Source organism: Asterias rubens, chromosome 1, assembly GCF_902459465.1.
Source record: "Asterias rubens chromosome 1, eAstRub1.3, whole genome shotgun sequence".
Classification (NCBI taxonomy): Eukaryota; Metazoa; Echinodermata; class Asteroidea; order Forcipulatida; family Asteriidae; genus Asterias; species Asterias rubens.
This window is the reverse complement of record NC_047062.1, coordinates 1210857-1231228: the sequence shown is the minus strand read 5'-3', so window position 1 is coordinate 1231228 and position 20372 is coordinate 1210857. Positions and strand designations below refer to the sequence as shown.

Sequence of the window (20372 nt, the reverse complement as noted above, 5' to 3'; positions counted from 1 at the left end):
TGTTTTTCATAAAGTCCTTAAAGGAACCACTGCCTTGGATCGGACGAGTTGGTCTTTGAAAAGCGTTTGTAACCGTTTGTTATAAAATGCGTATGGTTGGACAGATGTTTTAAAAGTAGAATACAATGATCCACACAAACATGACTCGAAATTGCACGGTTTTCCTTTTACCTCGTCGACTAACACGGTCGGCCATTTATGGGAGTCAAATTTTTGACTCCCATAAATGGCCGACAGTGTTAGTTTGCAAAGTAAAAGGAAAACCACACAATTTCGAGGCATATTTGTGTGGAGCATTGTATTCTACTTTTAAAACATCTGTCCAACCATATGCATTTTATAACAAACGGTTACAAACGCTTTTTATAGACCAACTCAACCGATCCAAGGCAACCTGTTCCTTTAAGACTCACCTTTTTCCATGATAATTTATTTCTAGTCGCTATGATCTTGATGGAACAGCACCCTATAAACTTTAATTGTTATGTTATAACCAAATTATTCAGATAATGAGCGTTGTGTATTTTGTAGAAATTATGCAAATTCTTCACTTTGTTACTTACTTTTTGTTCTTCTTCCTAACAGCTTCTCCCCAAAAACATATTTTCCCCTCCTTGAACATGCAACACTCAAAACAACTGGTTGGCAATGTCACCTTTGTGTTTGATTGTGTTTTATTGGGGAAAAAACACCTTCATGTAGGGCATAATAAAGTGCGTTAATTGCTTCATGAGATCATGGGTACTTTAATGTGTGGGCAGACAAAGTGTGGATATATTTTATGTACCACTTCTGTCACGTCTGCGTTTCAGGAATAATAAATGAGTCTGTCGCAAAAGTGTAAACATGTGTGTGTGCATAATGCTAAAACTCCCACTCATTTGGTAAATTGCTACAGATAAATACTATTTACTTGTCTAGGACTGTGCCTCAATTTTTTTAATTTTACAGTATTATATTTGATTTTTAAAAAATTAACCTTACTTTTAGTTATAAAAGGTATTGGTTTCAATATAAATTGTTCTTCGTTTTTTTTTTTTTGATGAAAATTGTACTCAAATTTTAAAATGTGTTAAATCCATATATACACATGGACATTTAAGTTAAAGTATACCTTTGAAATGTTTAACAATTTGAATGTTTTAATCTCATATAAATGTAGATTTCCAATAAATGTTAAGATGTTCAAATGGAATTGCCCTTCGCAAAATATAAATGGCCTCTCAAAGATGGAATTTCAGGCCTGTTGTGCTGTGCACTCAAATATATGTGCACATTAACCTGCAGCGCCACTGCTAGCCCCACAATAACACACAGAGCTAGAAATAACCACTGGACCACTGGCCAGAGTCAGTAACCCACAGTGCTAGAAATACTCACTGGACCACTGGCCAGAGTCCGTAACCCACAGTGCTAGAAACACTCACTGGACCACTGGCCAGAGTCGGTAACCCACAGTGCTAGAAACACTCAGTTGACCACTGGCCAGAGTCAGTAACCCACAGTGCTAGAAATACTCACTGGACCACTGGCCAGAGTCAGTAACCCACAGTGCTAGAAATACTCACTGGACCACTGGCCAGAGTCAGTAACCCACAGTGCTAGAAACACTCAGACTTTGACCACTGGCCAGAATCAGTAACCCACAGTGCTAGAAATACTCAGTTGACCACTGGCCAGAGTCAGTAACCCACACTGCTAGAAATAACCATTGGACCACTGACCAGAGTCAGTAACCCATACTGCTAGAAATAACCATTGGACCACTGACCAGAGTCAGTAACCCACAGTGCTAGAAATACTCACTGGACCACTGACCAGAGTCAGTAACCCACACTGCTAGAAATACTCACTGGACCACTGGCCAGAGTCGGTAACCCACAGTGCTAGAAATAACCATTGGACCATTGGCCAGAGTCAGTAACCCACACTGCTAGAAATAACCATTGGACCACTGACCAGAGTCAGTAACCCACAGTGCTAGAAATACTCACTGGACCACTGGCCAGAGTCAGTAACCCACAGTGCTAGAAATACTCAGTTGACCACTGACCAGAGTCAGTAACCCACACTGCTAGAAATAACCATTGGACCATTGGCCAGAGTCAGTAACCCACAGTGCTAGAAATACTCAGTTGACCACTGGCCAGAGTCAGTAACCCACACTGCTAGAAATAACCATTGGACCATTGGCCAGAGTCAGTAACCCACAGTGCTAGAAATACTCGGTTGACCACTGGCCAGAGTCAGTAACCCACACTGCTAGAAATAACCATTGGACCATTGGCCAGAGTCAGTAACCCACAGTGCTAGAAATACTCGGTTGATCACTGGCCAGAGTCAGTAACCCACACTGCTAGAAATAACCATTGGACCACTGACCAGAGTCAGTAACCCACTGCTAGAAATAACCATTGGACCATTGGCCAGAGTCAGTAACCCACAGTGCTAGAAATACTCGGTTGACCACTGGCCAGAGTCAGTAACCCACACTGCTAGAAATAACCATTGGACCATTGGCCAGAGTCAGTAACCCACAGTGCTAGAAATACTCGGTTGACCACTGGCCAGAGTCAGTAACCCACACTGCTAGAAATAACCATTGGACCATTGGCCAGAGTCAGTAACCCACGGTGCTAGAAATACTCGGTTGACCACTGGCCAGAGTCAGTAACCCACACTGCTAGAAATAACCATTGGACCATTGGCCAGAGTCAGTAACCCACAGTGCTAGAAATACTCGGTTGACCACTGGCCAGAGTCAGTAACCCACACTGCTAGAAATACACCCCGGACTTCTGGTCAGTGACCCACAATGCTATAAAGTTTCTTACCATTATTTATTTAAATAAATAAACCGCCAAAAAGCAACATCTTATAGTTTTGAATAAAAACTCATAATATCAATTTTGGTTATACTTTTCTGAAAGCGTCTAACCCTTTATTCTCGGTATTATAAAAAAGAGATAACAAAAAATTACAACAACAGGCCTTAGTTGAAGTGAAACCTTAAGACATGGTAGAAAGTTCTCAAGTAGTCGTTTTTAGTTGAACCACCATGGTTGATCTTGCATGCACACACATCCCATACAAGTCACTGTCGGTACAAACTGACGACAGTCTTCACACGAATCACAGATCACACAACGATCGCCGTGCCAATTGATACAGCGTGTATGCATTCATGATGAAGCTGCACATCGCATGCAACACACAGACCACACGAGGGCTATCACAATTGTTTTCTCCATCATGTGTGCTGCACATTTGTTACCATGCCAGTCACCAGTGTACGGGTTGAAGATTTCCATTGACGTCAGTAGTTGTGGCCATAACATCTCCACAGGGCCCTTACGCAGCTTACAAAGAGCCGGGCATCCACCAAGTTGTTCAGGACCCTGGACAAAGAAAGATGTTTTCGCCATCTTTAGTGTGATACAGTGAAACACAACCTTGATGGGCCTTTACACATTGTGGCTATATAAGATTCTATAACAACAATCTTTGGTGTGTAATGATGGGGCTATTTTTGAAACAATGTATGCAAAATTAAAGAGTATTCGTTGAAGCTTGTTGTTATCAACTTTAAAGGTAAAAACATGATGCAGTTTGTACAGTAATTATCATAGTTGTTTGATTTGGTAAATCTGTAAAAAAATAAAATAATTTAAACAAAACCATTCACATTATTTTGTATGTATGTACAATTCACAAAACTAGTTTCCTCCATAATTTTGCTAAGGCGAACTTTTTAAAGCATGTTTTAAAGATGTTACATTGAAAACAGAAGACCACCAAACTTGTTTAGATTTTTTTGAATTTGGGATTTTTCTCCCAAATCTAAATCTGAACGTTTTTTTCTTATTACCTATCCATTCTTGTGCTTTAATAGGATAGAATAATCATTTTGGTTTCCATATTGACCCTTTGCACGCGCATCACACGTGGCGACCAATGCCACGCTCACCATGTTGGTGGGCAGTTAGGTTTAGGTGTATTAACACTGCCTCGCCTAAAATGCACACTTCACTGCATAACGCGCAGCATAGAGTTATATATAAAAACACACAGTGAAATTGCCCACCAGTATGGCGCATTCAAGATTTTTCTGCTGATGATGTCAGGTGAAATGGGTCAATACACTGATGTGTGTAAACACTGTATACTCAGTACTTTCCCAAGTTCTGTGAAAGAAATCCCAGTTGGTATGACACTGCTCTAGAATTGCAAATGTTGTGGGTTCTAATCCCACCCTTGTAAAATTGCCTGTGAATTTTTTCACAGAACTTGGGAAAGTACTGCGTGTACAGTGTTAACACACATCTGTGTACTTGTATTTGGGTAAGACCAAAATGAACATTCTTTTGCTAGTGGATATTTGGAGAAGTAACAAGATACAACATTACAAAATCCAGATGAAGGTTTTTTGCACAGTAGGCAGAGTAGCTCAATAATTTGTTTTATAAAAGTTCACTTTCAAAAAGCATCGCAATTGACAGCTGCCATCATTGCTAACTTCAAAGTGATTGCAATTTCTATCAAGTGGGGGGGGGGTCACAAATCAACCAAGCACATGATATGTAATGCCACTATACTCCTGTGATTGGCCTTAACTGATACTGTACTAGCGGTAATAAAAAAAAAGATGGACGTAGATTACAACGCGTGTTCGTTGCCTTTAAGTAATTTTTTTCCACAACCTGCTGGAGCTGTCACATTCCTCTGCATTACGTAAACTGAGTAGACTGTTTTTTTTTCCTGGCTGTCTGTCACTTTGCAGAGCATTAATTAAATCACCTTGGACACATTTAAAAGCAAAAATACAGCGCAGCAGAACACCTTAACAAATATTGAGCTCCAATTTTGTTTGTTTTGCTTAAAGGCACTGGACATGATTGTAATTACTCAAACCATTAGAATAAAAACTTACTTGGTAATGAGCAACAAAGAGCTGTTGATTAAATAACTCTGCTGAAGTAACGTAGTTTTTTGAGAAAGAGGTAATTGCTCACTAGAATATTTGAATCTGAGAAAGACTTCAAGCCTGAAGTATTATTTCTTGCAATTCGCAGACCAAGTGGGCACAAATGGGCACATATGACTGTTGGGATGCACCAAATGGGAGTACTGGTCTTAGACAATTACCAAGATGTCCAGTGCCTTTAAATTACCTTTTGAGGTTTGGACGTATATTTTACACTCACTGGTTGTTTAAGACAAGTCCACTTGTACATTGGAATTATGAAGACAAAAGTCACATTTAGAATAAAAACATTATAAAAGTACTGATATCCACACTTAAGGAACACGTTGCCTTGGATCGGACGAATTGGTCTTTGAAAAGCGTTTGTTACTGTTTGTTAAAAAGGTCATAATGATTAGAAAGATATTTTAAAAGTAGAATATAATCATCCACACAAGTCTCACTCAAAATTGCGTGGTTTTCCTTTTACCTCGTCGATTACTACGGTCAGCCATTTATGGGGGTCAAGTTTTTGACCCCCATAAATGGCCGACCATGTTAGTTCGAAAAGTAAAAGGAAAACCACACAATTTCGAGGCAAACTTGTGTGGATCATTGTTTTAAAACATCTTTCTAACCATATATCATGCTTTTTTTAACAAACGGTTACAAAGCTTTTCAAAGACCAGCTTGACTGATCCAAGGCAACGTGTTCCTTTAAATACCTTCAAAACAATTGTTATGCCCAATGACCATAAAAATTGTATACAACTTTGTTGCACGGACACTCCTCACGGTTTTAGACTGGTCAAAAGGTTTGTTGCAAACCTGTATTGTGTGCAATCAATGGGGAATACCGTCATAATGCAACAAGGTGATATGGCTGAGAAATTTATCTTTTTAATTACTTTTTGGACAAACTTGAAACTGTTTATTTAGACAGAAATAAAGCACTTTTTGTATATTCTATATCAATGTCACCAAACACAACGCAACATGTTGTATTTTCCTTGGTTACTAATTTGAGTTGTCTTTCTCAGTAGTGCATTCTTGGATACTACCCTTATGTTGTCAGACATTTAGTTCATTCTTAAAATGGCAAAGGCATGGTTTCCTATCATCAAAGGGCACCTCTATACAATTACTGGACAATTTCAAGGGGCACCAATGCAAAAATCACAGACATGGAGGCAATTGCCCATAAGGCCTGCATTCAGCTAAACATGTTGTATGATAGTCTGAAGACAAGAGGTGCCTTACATGTATGAACCTACTTAATATTACTCAATACTTTGCTGCTAAGCAAATGTTAGCAGGATACCAGTCACAGATGGTATATGAGAGAGTGTATTGTTGCAGGTAACCCGATTGTTGTAAGCATTATCTTGTTCTTGGCTACTTTTTCTGTTACAGGCAGGATTGCAGTCACTATAAAAGCTTCATTCCGATGTTTCATTAAAAGTCTCTTTGAGAGCTCAGTACTTTTGTTGAAATATTTTTGTCTTTCAAATTCCAGAAAGAGACAGAATGTTTAGTCTGCTGAAGTCTGCTCAGTGCATACTGACAATATTTTGTATTTTTTTTTTGTATTTTTGTATTTTTGTATTTATAAATACTGTAAACTATTTATTGTATCTTGAACTTTATTTACAGGTGGAAAAGCTAATCCAAAAGATGCAAGATGAGAAGAATGGCGTACCTGTACGGACCGTGAAAAGTTTCATGTCCAAAGTGCCAAGTGTCTTCACAGGTTAGTGTTCAAGATTAACACCATTAAACTCTTCTTGATGTTGGCAAGGTTACTTGGCTTCAGCTACTTTGGCTAGATCTCAGTGCACTGACAGTCAATATAGCAGCCAGAAGCCGCAGCCAAAACTCACCGGCTTTTTCAGAAATCAGGGAAAAAACCCAACAATCACCACACAAACCATAATTTTGAATGATGTTTCAATCTTTGAATGGTGTGGCTAACAGGAAGTATCTATTACCACCAGTAAAGTTGCAGGTACAACTGTTAATTCATCTCTTAGAGGCACTGGACACTAGCGCTTATTACTCAAAATAATTGTTAGCGTAAATCTTACTTGGTAACGATCAATGGAGAGCTGTTGATATTATAAAACATTGTGAGAAACGGCTCCAATTAAAGTAAAGTTTTTTTCCAGAAAGAAGTAATTTGCCACTTCGTGTAACAAGGGTGTTTTATCTTCCATTATTATCTCGCAACTTTTGACAACCAATTGAGTTCAAATTTTCACAGGTTCGTTATTTTGTGCATATTGTATTTTGTGCATATTATTTTGTGTTTTTTAGATACACCAAGTGAGAAAACTGGTCTTTGACAATTACCAAAGGTGTCCAGTGTCTTTAAAGGGTTTTTGCACCTTTTGTAGATAATGCTTTTGGCCAAGACTTGAATCTCTACTCACTTTGAATGAAGATGTTATAATAATAATGATATCAAAGTATTATATAGCGCCCGTATAGCTACCAACAAGGTTCTCAAGGCTGTTAGCATTCTATTATCATTATCTTTATTCCGTGTAAGTTTAGCATAAATCTGTGGATTTTTGTGTTTTGTGTCATACAAAAAGGACCCTAACCTTATAAAGGGACATGTTGTATTGAAATGAAAATGGTTGGAAAGATGTGTTCAAAGTAGAATACAATTGTTTTTACATCCCTCGAAACTGTGTGGTTTTCCTTTTACTTCAGTTGCTAACACAGCCTGCTGTTTTGTGGTGCAGTCAATACAAAATGGCAGACTGTGTTCGTTCGGAATAAATGTGATTTTGATCAGATTTTGATTTCTGATTTGTGTATACAGGTGCTGATTTAGTTCAATGGCTGATGAGGATACTAGATGTAGACCAGGGTAAGTACATTCTTCCTTAAAGGCAGTGGACACTATTGGTAATTACTCAAAATAGTTTTCTTTGTGACGAGTAATAACATGGGGAGAGGTTGATGGTATAAAACATTGTGAGAAACGGCTCCCTCTGAAGTGCCATAGTTTTCGAGAGAGAAGAAATTTTCCATGAATTTGATTTCGAGACCTCAGATTTAGAACTTGAGGTCTCGAATCAACCATCTAAACGCACACAACTTCGTGTGACAAGGGTGGTTTTTTCTTTCATTAATATCTCGCAAGTTCGATGACCGATTTAGCTCAAATTTCACAGGTTTGTTATTTTATGCATATGTTGAGATACACCAACTGTGAAGGCTAGTCTTTGACAATTACCAATAGTGTCCACTGCCTTTAATGTTAAAGTTAAATGAGTTTTTGTTAAATGTGAATGTTATTATGTGAATTACTGAGTTAGAGATATTTCCAAGTGGGAGAAACATGGAGATGAATTGAACATGTTGAACTTGGTGGCCTGTCTGGATCCTGCTAGATGTACCTTTTCCCACCTATCCACTCACACAGGCACACACATTACATTAATCACAAACAAACATTGTGCACATTAAAGGAACACGTTGCCTTGGATCGGACGAGTTGGTCTATAAAAAGCGTTTGTAACCGTTTGTTATAAAATGCATCTATGGGTAGAAAGATGTTTTAAAAGTAGAATACAATGATCTACACAAATATGCCTCGAAATTGCGTGGTTTTCCTTGTACCTCGTTGACTAACACGGTCGGTCGGCTTTTAACTATGGGAGTCGAATTTTTAACTCCCATAAATGGCCGACCGTGTTAGTTTGCAAAGTAAAAGGAAAACCATGCAATTTTGAGGCAAAGTTGTGTGAATTCTACTTTTAAAACATCTTTCTAAAACATCTTTTTATAGTAAACAGTTACAAACGCTATTTATAGACCAACTCGTCAGATAATAATAATAATAATAATAACAACCGCATTTCTATAGCGCCTAACACCTCCAAAAGAAAGTCTCTAAGCGCTCAGAGGAACCAAAAGAATAATTAAGTATAAGATAATTTGAATAGATGTGTTTTGAGAAGAGTCTTGAAACTTGAGATCGCAGTGGCTTGTTTGATGTGTAGAGGGTGATCCAAGGCAACGTGTTCCTTTAATGTGCACAATGTTTTTTTTTGTGATTAATGTAATGTGTGCATTATAGCAGCAGCAATCAATCAAAAGTACAGTCAACTGCTGGGCCAAATTGCATGGCTCTGTATACCACTGAATTCTGCGTTAACAATCACCATTCTCCACTTACTCAGAAACACAGAATTTATACGCTAGATGTGAAAGCATAGAATGCCTAGTAACGTGGAGTACACACGCACACAAGCCAAAATTCCCTGCTAACTTGTGAAAAATGCTTGACGTTAGCACAGAACTCCCTGCTTCCGTCAGCGCTAATTCTTTGGTTACGGTAAGCAGAGACATGAAAATGGGCCCTGGTGGTCTGTAGCTGACAAACTACATCACTTCGGAGCCAACCAATCCAAATGCAGCAATTTAAAGCTTATGTCACTGCAAGTTTATCCACTAGTATTCTTGGGCCTTGCTGATAAAGACCAGTCTAGGTCACACATGTCAATAAACGTACCAAGTAAATCTACTTGCCAGGTAGAGTTTGTTCTTTAGTAAACTGTCTTGCTATATATTCTACTATCGCGGAGGAGATATTTCAGATTTCTTTGGGCGACCTCAAAGTTCTCAGTTTGAAAAAAAAAATTCCTGCTTTTTGACCACTACTTCATTATGTCTGTATTTTTTAGTGTTTTGTTTTGGAGCTTTTTATCAATGTTTTGACATGTAAAGTTGTCCATTTTTGTTTTTTTAATGGACAAATAAATTATTGAATTAATCAATTACCTGGGCGGAAGGTAGAAAATCGGCCAGGACTTCTACTTTAGTTTATAGGATCGTTTTTAACTGCTCTACCGCGAAAGGAGTTCTTAATTGGTCGCAAAATTTGGACTAGCTTGCTCTAGTCATCAACAGGAGACTAAGTTTTTATTGCCATTGATTTTCAGAGCCATTACCAAACGCATAGAGACCCTTTAGCGAAAATAAAATGTGTGGCACAAGAATATGGCTTTGCTGATTGGGAGGTTGCAATGGGAATGCTTGTCTCTGAACCATGCCACATAGCAACACTGGATGTAGTCTGAGTCTTAGGAATTCAAATTGAGCATTCACTAGTAACCAGGGAAGTCACTGTGCCAGACATCATTTAAAGTAACTCGTAAATGGGCATTGTGAGGGTAATTAATTGCAATGCATGCATTGGTAAAGGAACATTTTGGTTACACACAAAATGAGTACACAGTTTTTTTTCAAACAATATTGTCCACAAACAACAAAATACCAATGCCCCAGTCATTTCTTCTTTGTGCTTGCATGTATGTGAAATCTCCTGAGAAGGATGGCATTTGTGTGTATTGGCAGCTCATTCTCATGTTAGTCTCTTGAAAAAAAAAACCTCAATGAGGCAATTTCCACCAAAGGGTGTCACAGACCATAGTGTTAATGTTAAAATATTAGCCCATTTGCACAACACCTACATAATAGTAGGAAGTTGTGATTATTTTTGTTCTCTTTTCTCTGTTTTTTGTGTGATTTATTATAATAGAAACAAGGAGAAAATATAATGAGCCGTTTCAAACCAAACGCAGAAAATAGTTAATGGCCTGACGTTTAGACCCTAGCAGAGTCTTTCTCAACTTTTAGGCTAAAATGACATCACATGCAAACATAGTGATAATAACGATACAGGTTTCACATAGTAGCCCTAAATCTCAGGTCTCTCAAATCACTCAATGTCTATTAATCCTTCAGTTTGAGGTTTTTCACATGCACTCTCTACCCTGATTATCGATTGTGAATAAAAACCATCACAAAAACAACTTACAAATAACTTTGACCTTAAAAATGAATGTTTATCTTGTGATTGGTATCAGTTGACAAACATATCCCTATCAGTTTGGCCCTTTCCTCTGGTTCAGCTTCGTTTCATTCAACGTGGTAGATTACATGTAGGAGTTTAATCCACGGTCACAATGCTGCGCTGTCATTTTATATGACCCAGTTTTGTTGTGGTCCAGAGTATGTACTTGATTATGGTATACTACGTTGCTGAAATAAATACTATGTTTTGGGATTTGAAGATGGGTGGTAAAGAGAGGTCCCAAGGCCAACTTCAGATTTGTGATACACCCATTTTCAAGTATAGGAGTGCTTCATGAAACGGAATTGACCTTGAAGCTACTCTTTAACACCAGGCGTGTTGTGGGCTAGTGGTTATGAGCAACGCACTCAAACTCAAACTCAGCAGAGTGTGGGTTCAAGTCCATGTTGTGACGGCCGTGTCCTTAATAAGCAAGAAACTTAACCATGATGCTTCATCCTTCAGGTGGGACGTAAAGCTGTTGGTCCTGTGTGTTGTGTAACACACCTTAAAGAACCCAGTGCACTTATCGAAAAAGAGGAGGGGTTCCCCCCGGTGTTCCTGGCTTGATTGGCTGCACATTGCGGCACAAACCACAGTATGGCACTTTTAAAGGAGTAGGTCCCATACATGTAATTCAAATTTAGTACCATATACCATGCAGGAAAATACTGAATGTTGAAGCGGCTTGAGCGATGCTTAGTGACAGCATTCTTCCTCCATGGTGACGGATATGAGTCCTTATAAAAGTTGGGAAAAAGTATCTAACCTCTAGGGAGACTTCCAACTTAGGGCTAATTAGCTCAGTCGATAGAGTGCCAGCCTGAGGTCATTGGTTCAAATCCTGCTTAAAAGTGAATTTATCTTGGTTCAGCCCAAAATCGAATTTAATCTTTTCATTTGATGCTCTTGTTCTAGTGTTTAAGAGATCAATTATAGAATGATGGGAGTTGTAGGTTCGAATCCCACTTGAGTAGAATGCTGTGTATTTATTCCCAGCAGGACTCGGCAAAGCACTGCTTATATTATACATGTAGAGTGCTCAATCACAAATCAGTCTTGGCTAAAAACCAAAATCTTATTATTTACTCTGACACAATTATTATTCAATTTTTTTTTATAATCTCATAATTTTGTTAAAGTTTTCACAATGTAGTATGTCTCAAACTATGGTGTTATTTTTAAGTATAAAGTTTATCTTGTTGAGAGTTTTTTTTGTGAGTCATATTAATTTTTATGAAATCATCCGGCTGAAAAAGACTCTGTCTCTCAAAAGAAGAAGAAGATAAGGTCCTGCCAATGCAGTAGCTACATGTAGATTGTTGTAAATGCGAGGTTGAAGATGAGGCATTTGATAAAACAAGAGACACTTCAACTGATATGCAAAAAGATCCAGCGCCAAATCGATTGGTACCCTCCCACGTACACCACAGCGGCTTGCCCCCTCTCTCCTCTCACAGATCCTGGCCTGGCTAGAAGTGGGTCAGTACGCTATCTAGTAGTGCCATCAGCGATACCCCAAGTACAGGGAGATGTTATACAGTGATCGTAGGAAACTGCCTGCCATAGTGCCTCTCTCTCACTGGCTGCCGTCCGCCGTCGCCGCAGTGTTTTATGTATATTGTGTAACAGATCCTTAAAGGCACCGGACCTGTTTGGTAATTACTCAAAATAATTGTTCGCATAAAAAGTTACCTGGTAACTAGCAATGGAGAGCTGTTGCTAGTAAGTATAAAACATTGTGAAAATGGCGCCCTCTGGAGTAACATAGGTATTGAGAAAGAGGTAATTTCTCACTCAAATATTGAAAGACTTTTTTAGGCATCTGAAAGCACACAAATTCGTGCAGCAAAGGTGTTTTTTCTTGTATTATTTGTGTTGCAAGTTCTATGACCAAAAGAGCCCAATATTTCACAGATTTGTTATTTAATGCAAATGTTCGGAGTCACCAAGTAAGAATACTTGTCTTTGACAATTATACCAAGGGTGTCAAGGCACCTTTATCGGTGTACTGCATGAATAAAGTAGGGATGCGAGACATTGCCGCCGTGTACCAGCATCGCTTCTGCAGTTGATGAGTCTTACATAGTGAAATCAGGGACGAGTGTGTGTGCCAATGTTGAATGCCGCTGATCGAGTTACCACGTAATCTGAACTTTGGGTTACTTTGACTGGGAAAAAAAGAAGAAAATCTTGCACAGAAGAATATTGATTGGCTTACCAATGTGTACTACGACAGAATGCTTTATGTCTGGATAAATAAATAATGCTTGCGTTTAAACCGAGCATCAGTCATTAAACGGCATATTAATAATAGATGTTAAATTTGTATCGGGAATAAAGAATATTAATTTTTGGTTTTTACCCATATACCGATGTGTGTTAGCACTGTATACTCAGTACTTTCCCGAGTCCTGTGAAAAAATATCACAGGCATGTTACTCGGTTGGGATTCGAACCCACGACCCTTGCAATTCTAGAGCAGTGTCTTACCAACTAGACTACCGAGCTCTGTTTATAACCGGTTGTAGTCGGATACTACGCGCTAGTCTTGGTGCAAGACGTTTCTTGTTACAGGCGATGCAGTCGATGTCGGTGAGTTGGCCGCGCTGTGTGTGAAAGGAAAACGAGAACGTCTTGCACCAAGACTACAATGCGCACGAACGAATCCGGAAACTGTCAGAAATAGGCACCTCAGTCATAACAATGCAACACACGGACGTACAGCGAGCTCAAGCACACCGGAAACGGATAATTTTTACACAGTTTCTTACTTTATTATGCCTTTTAACCAAAATATGAATGGGAATAAAAGAGTAGTGACATGTTCTTAAACGGCCGTTTAAAGTTGCAGGGTTGTTGCCGTGTGATAAAGGCCCTCATCACACAGCAACAGCCCTGCTGACTTTAAAACGGCCATTAAAGAACTCGTCGCTACCCTTTTATTCCCTTATTGAATTAATGATGATGCAGGGGTGTGTTACTGAAAGCCTCTTTTAAAGGATTTGTCACCTAGTTTGTAATAGCATATTATTATATTGCACTTTGTACATACGTACAAACTATCAAAAGTGCATAATCTGTTTTAAAATGTGCAGAATAGGAGAAAGAGATATAAGAAAAATGACTGGTGACCAGGCAAGTGCCCAAACCACAGTATGGGTATATGTCTGTCCTGCCAACATGGAACTAATAGTTACTCATTGCATAGGTCTAACCCTGCAGGAATCAGTAGAGCTTTGATCTTTTCAGGAGACAGACACCTCTAACCCTACCTACAGAATAGATAAACTATCAGGCAACCAGTAGAAGAAGAAGAAGAAAAAAAAAGACGACACAAAGAACAATCCCATAAGGATCTGGGTACTTTTTGTAAGACACAAAACACAATGTCCACAGATTTACTTTAAACTCACACAGTTTGAAGATAATGATAGTGAAATGCTTCCCTTAAAATATTACTTGCTGAGGTGGTGTAGTTTTTGAGAAATGAGTAAAACAAGTCACACAAATAATTGTTGTCTCAGTGAGACGAAAATTGTTTTAGCATGTACAACTTATTTTTGTGACATTGTTTAAACCATGCTTTTAAACCGCCATCCCATTCTACATACATGTACAAACTACATGTACTGTAGTTTAACTCTTCATGCATATTTCTTTTTGAAAATGAACACTAAATGTAAGTGTTCCGACCCCGGGGTATCTCACTTGACCCTACTCCCTAACAGGGATTAACCCAGGTGGAAAAAGCTACTATTGAAACCCCAAACCAAATGTTCCCAGGAGATACCCAGGAAATTTGTCCAATGTGAATTGAACATGTTCAATTAGTTCCATTCATCCTGTAGCATCAACCTTGAATTTTCTATGCTTTTTGGCCACTAGTATCACAGTTATTTCCTACCTGTATATTACACTCCTAAATCCTACTGCTTCATCAATGCAAACATGCACACATTATGAAAGCCAATTATAGTATGGAAGTGTCGTGTCCGAGCGATTAGGAGCACCGAATTCAAACTCTGGTGTTTCTGATCAACAGAGTGTGGGTTCGAATCCCCAGCCGTGACACTTGTGTCCTTAAGCAAGACACTTCACCATTGGTTCTTCCTTCGGTTGGGACATTAAGCGGTTGGTCCCATGTGTTTTGTTACGCATATTAAAGAACCCAGTGCACTTATCAAAAATAAAAGGGGTTCGCCCCGGTGTTTCTGGTCCGATCGGCAGCAAATTGCGCCACAGCACCTTGTAATTAGACATTACATGGTGCTATCAGAATAAGGTCTCATAATTCAAATGTAGTGCAACATCTTGCAGGAAGTATTGTATGTTACAGCGCCAGGAGCGTCACTGAGTGGCGGACATGTGCACCATATAAAAAGCCACAATTATTATGTTGGGATCCATGTCCCATGTTGTTCAAACTATATTGACCTTGTATGCGAAACCCCAACATTTGGTATTGAAAGCGTTCATTTTCGTGGCTGTAAGCAGGCCTGGAATTGCCGGCCATGGTCTTCAGTGCCCCATGTCTTTGCCCCGGTGTCTCTTCAAAAGTTTTCCATAGACTTTATGATTTTCCAATACATGTTCCCTTTGCAAAATATCAAATTGGCCTTGCCCTTTCACAGATGAAATTCCAGGTCTGTGCAACCAATAACTGTTTTGGTTAATGGACAGTGATCAACCAACGGCAAAAAGTTCTTGGTTATGGCTGCACAGAAACGCACCCAACATAGCCCTTGTTTAGGTAAGTCTTTCGGTGTGATTCAGAACATTGTCTCTCCCTTAGGATTTCCAGCTCCAAAGTCAGGAATTATTCTCCAACTCGGACCATTGGTAAATCACTGACGTCAATGCATGAAAATCTTGTCTGCATAACGCGTATAATTTAACTATTGTCAGCAAATTTAATTCTTATCCGGACAATTTTCTTTTTCCTCCATCTATCTCTGAGACAAAAAATCCAGTCTTTTGAATTCACCAATTACACATGGTTGATGGGCAGGTGTATTATCCCCTTGGAATTTTTTATGTTAGATCATCCATCACTAAGCCCTCCACAATGTACGTGTACACACACTTAACGCACTTTGCAAAAGAATTTTTTTTTTTTGGTGATGCCAGCATCTTTGAGAAATCAGATTTGACAAATTTTTAATTGACGCATGCTGTGTATCTGGATGACCTTCTGATTAGTGTCCTTATCGGTGACCTTGAGGCGGGCTTCCATTCATTCTATTGTTTTCCTGCGAGGCGAACGACCTGCGACGCCATGGATTTTTATTACCCAAACTCCTTCAACTGAGGTTATCAGCAGTGATGCAAACGCAAAAGGGAAGAAATAAATAATGAAAAGGAAAAAAAATCGTTATTGTCAAATTTATGGCGCTAAGGCATGAATGGAACTGAAGCTATAAGATCATCATCATAAATATTCCACTAGGATGCAGAAGCATGCAGGTAGCTTAAGGTGAACGTACATCCGTCCTTGTTGCGATGGATGACTGGCTGTTACTCAGTTGAACATCTGCAGTAACTAATTAATCCTGTCCTAGGATGTAGCTTAGGGCAGGCCGGAATAACGCAGGGATAATTTGGGGGGAAATAATCGAATGATAATAATTCAATGGTCTAATAAGAATATTATACTTTGTTGAGTTTTCTATGGAAAGGTATGTTTTGTATCTTTGTGTTTTTATTGAGAAAGTAAACAGTCATTTTTAAAACGTAAAGTCTTTCTGTGACGTCACATTATTGAGGAAATCGCAGATTGTTATTTTGGGGGTATTCATGTAACATTATAGTTTCCTGTAGTTTCTTTCGTAACCCCTGCTTTGTTTTTACTTTTGTGTACCGAACACTGTACTATGTGCTGAGCATAATACACATCGGTGTAAGGGTTAACAACAAATTATATTCTTTTTCCCGATGCAAAATTAACATCTATTAACTCATTGATATTGAAAGAGTTTTCAAATAAAGAGATAGAGCTGAAACCCCCTCGGAAAAACTTGTGATGCACCGGTAGTACACCTTTAATTAAAGTGTTTGGGTACTTTTGTACGAAACAAAACACAAAATTCCACATATAAACATTAACTTTCACGGTTTAAAGATAATGATGGTCAAAAGTTTCCCTTAAGGTGCTGAGGTGCTGTAGTTTATGCGAAATGAGTTAAACATTTTCCCGAAAATATTTTTTGTCTTTTACAGTGAGACGAAAATTACGGTGGCATGTACAACCGATTAAATGCGACTGTCTTTAAGACATTATTGCTCTGTGATTTTAACCCTTTTTTCCTCAAAAACTTGACGACTAATGAAGCTGAAACTTCTACAGGTAAATAATAGCACAAATCTTTATTCACAGTGAGTAGGGATTTAGGTCATGGCCAAAAACTTGATCTTAAAAAGGTATCAAACCTTTTAAAACTACTCCTGAACGCCTGTGATGCAATACACCTTCAGTCATGCAATCATCGTTAACAAAACTAGGTTTTGCTTTTTCAAAGAAAGATTTCTACAACCCTGTACCTGTGAATCTTGCTCGCGTTTGAGCCTGCCCCTCCCCCCACCCCCTATACCCATTATTTTGGGTAATTACCAATAGTTTCCACTGTTGTTAATGCACAGTGTTTTGAATCAGACTTCATAGGAGGAAAAATTGTTGGATAAAAAAACAGACTGCTTTACTGCTTTTCGTTTCCCTTACTACAGTTCAATTACAATGTTTTGTAGCAAGTAGGGACTTTTCCCAGTACATGTGAGAGTTCTTGTATCGATGCACAAGCTACTGTCGGTAAAGTATTAAAAGCATACTATACAGAGTGCTATACATCAAGCAAACACACACACATGAAAGCAGAACAGCTAACCATTTTGCATCAGACCGTACACATCCACATTCAGATGCATACGTAATATGCCCAGGTTTGTGAACCTGGGAAAATGGGATACCAGCTGACGAGTGAGTCACTCTTTACAGCCGGCGATGTTGCATAAATGCCAACTCACAGGGATATCAAACGAGGGGTGATGGTTGTACATTAACACGTCGTGGTGTATGGTAATTTCTCATAGGAGATTAAATTCCCAGGTCTTGTAAAAACTGATTCATAGGTTGACAAATTTTGTAAAGGGAGGGGGGGGGGGGGATCGGGAAGGGGGTCAGAAAGAAATAGACTGGAGATGGAAAGAAGGGTCTCCAAGAAAAGAATCCGCTTTCCTTTTTTCACTGCCATGTTAAAGGATCCTCGTTCAAATTGTCTGTGAATCCCATGAAGCTATGCCATATATGAAAATCATCTACATGTATTTTTAGATGATCTTCCCATGAAGGAAACTCGGCAAACTCCCACAAGGGGATATAAACACCAAGCTGGCAACAGCCAATCTCTCTCATACAAACATTGGTTTAACGTCTATGATTATGAATTGCACACATCAAGAAATTGTAATTCAGTAACTACATGTATTCTAGTCATTGTGAAATCAGCGGTTAGCTGGGGGACTCGAACCCACAACCTTGTGATTGCTAGTACTACATTCTAACCACTTGACCATGGTAGCATCTATAGTAACAGTTGCAGGTTGCTGTGGGGCATGTGCTTTCTGAAGTATTATTATTTATAAGTAATGTAGAATTTAGTATGTTATCGAAAAGAGACTAATGTAATTTTTTTTAATGACCTTTCAGGAAAAATGTAATATGTGTATTGCTTAGCCAAGTATATTTGTATGTGTCTGCTAGGTTATCGGAAATCAATGTTTCAAATAATTAGTTGAAGGCAGTGATTTTCTTGATTACAAGTAATGGGGAGAGGATAATATACAAATATTGACTGCTTCGAGTGCTATGGTTAAAACTACGACTCCCAATTTATCATCTTTGTACACGTTACGTTTGTACGCGTGTTTCAGATACACAGATGCACAACTGATTGGGATCGAGGTGGGTAACAAGACGTCTGGGTACTGCACGCTGTGTGATAGTCGTCGGACTATCAAACGGCAAATGATGCACTATTACACGGCAAATGATACACTGTCACACAGCCGCCGTCTAGTAAAACTAAGACATATCATGTGATGCGCTCTAAACCAATGAAAAGGCAGAATATTTGTACGGGGTGTTATAATATAAAACATTGTGAGAAAGAGCTCCCTCTGAAGTGACGTAGTTTTCGAGAAAGAAGTAAATTGGTCCCAGATTGAAGGAGAGTTGTGCAGCACCCTGTAAGGGAGTATCCAGAAAGTCCATTGCCAAGGGTCGATGTTTGGGGTGCCAGCGGGGAGTTGGCCACAGATATAGTGTGACGTCATATTAGTAGGCTTACATTAGTTTTGTTGAAAGAGCGGGAGGGGGGTGGGGGGCTGGCAATCATCACATGGGAACTAAGTTTTCCTGACAAGCTGTCATCGTTTAGAAAAATGACAGTTCACAAATAATAATAATAATAATAATAATAATAATGGACACTTAATAACACAAATAACATTTCCTAACACTCCTCCACTCCAGAAACGTTTCGTCCCCACTTGTACCAAATTTTATATTGAAATGAGGGAGGCTCTTTTAGCGCTCACAGTAAAAGTGTAATGAATGTCCATAGGTGCAGTTAGACACGTGTCAATCGCTCTGTGTGTGTGTTCAGAGAGGGGGGGGGGGATGGTGTGTCACTCTTAGTAAATGTTTGCTTTAAGACTTGTTGGGAAAAATTTAATTCAATCCAAGTAGTCAATGTATTTGATCTGATAACTGAGGTGTATGTATTTTAACATGGGTACTAGAAACCGTTGGATTCTTTAAGTAGGTCAGTTGTTTCAAGAGTTGACCACCTCAAGTCAAGCGACACTAAAAACTCCGGCACTGGACTTCATCTTTATTAGATCTGGCTGGGGGTGTAATTTATGTTTAGCTTTCTCGTCTTTGCGACTGATATTCTGTGGGTCAGTTGTCAGGAAATTCCCCCCCTCGTCAGAGTCCCATAAGACAACGCCAGATTTCCCTGGAGAGGTTTCACAAACGGTTTATTTTATTTATTTTAGAGAAGGCCAAATGCGCTCTGCGGTTGGCAGTGACCCTCGATCTATTATACTGATACCGTGTGGATCATGTCCTGTGTGGTGTCATATATTACCACCGTGTATTACTCCTGACAGGGCCTATGAACTTACCTCCAGGGGCCGTGTGGTTTACAATATAGTGCACCCTCTATATTATTATAATTATAACAATAATAATAGCAATAACTTACAACGAGCACATATCCTCCAATAGAGTGTCCAAGGTGCCTTCAATAACACAATAACTTTCAAAAACTTACAATGTTATACATGATGGAAAAAGATGATCTATTTACAATGAGCTAGAAAAGGCCTGAGACATCAAATGCATTTACCAAGGAGAGACAACTCAGCGGCGCAGATTGGGACAGTAAATGGCTACCAAGAATCAGGAAAAAGCTCACCAGCCTCGCAAAAAAACTACCACCTTCTCAGATTGTGTATTCCTATTGAGGGTTATTCTTCCTG

At 39.0% G+C, this 20372-nt stretch overlaps 1 protein-coding gene across 9 annotated transcripts in view; it reads left to right on the top strand.

The window, feature by feature from the left end:
• The first annotated feature begins 6620 nt into the window (after positions 1-6620).
• Positions 6621-20372, top strand: part of LOC117296642 (regulator of G-protein signaling 7-like) — a 125362-nt gene continuing 111610 nt past the window's right edge. For all 9 annotated transcript variants that reach the window (XM_033779715.1, XM_033779707.1, XM_033779733.1 and 6 more), the window contains exons 1-2: positions 6621-6713; positions 7791-7838. In XM_033779715.1, coding sequence (XP_033635606.1) covers positions 6638-6713; positions 7791-7838 — 124 coding nt within the window. In that variant the 5' untranslated portion in view covers positions 6621-6637. The remainder of the gene's footprint in view (positions 6714-7790; positions 7839-20372) is intronic.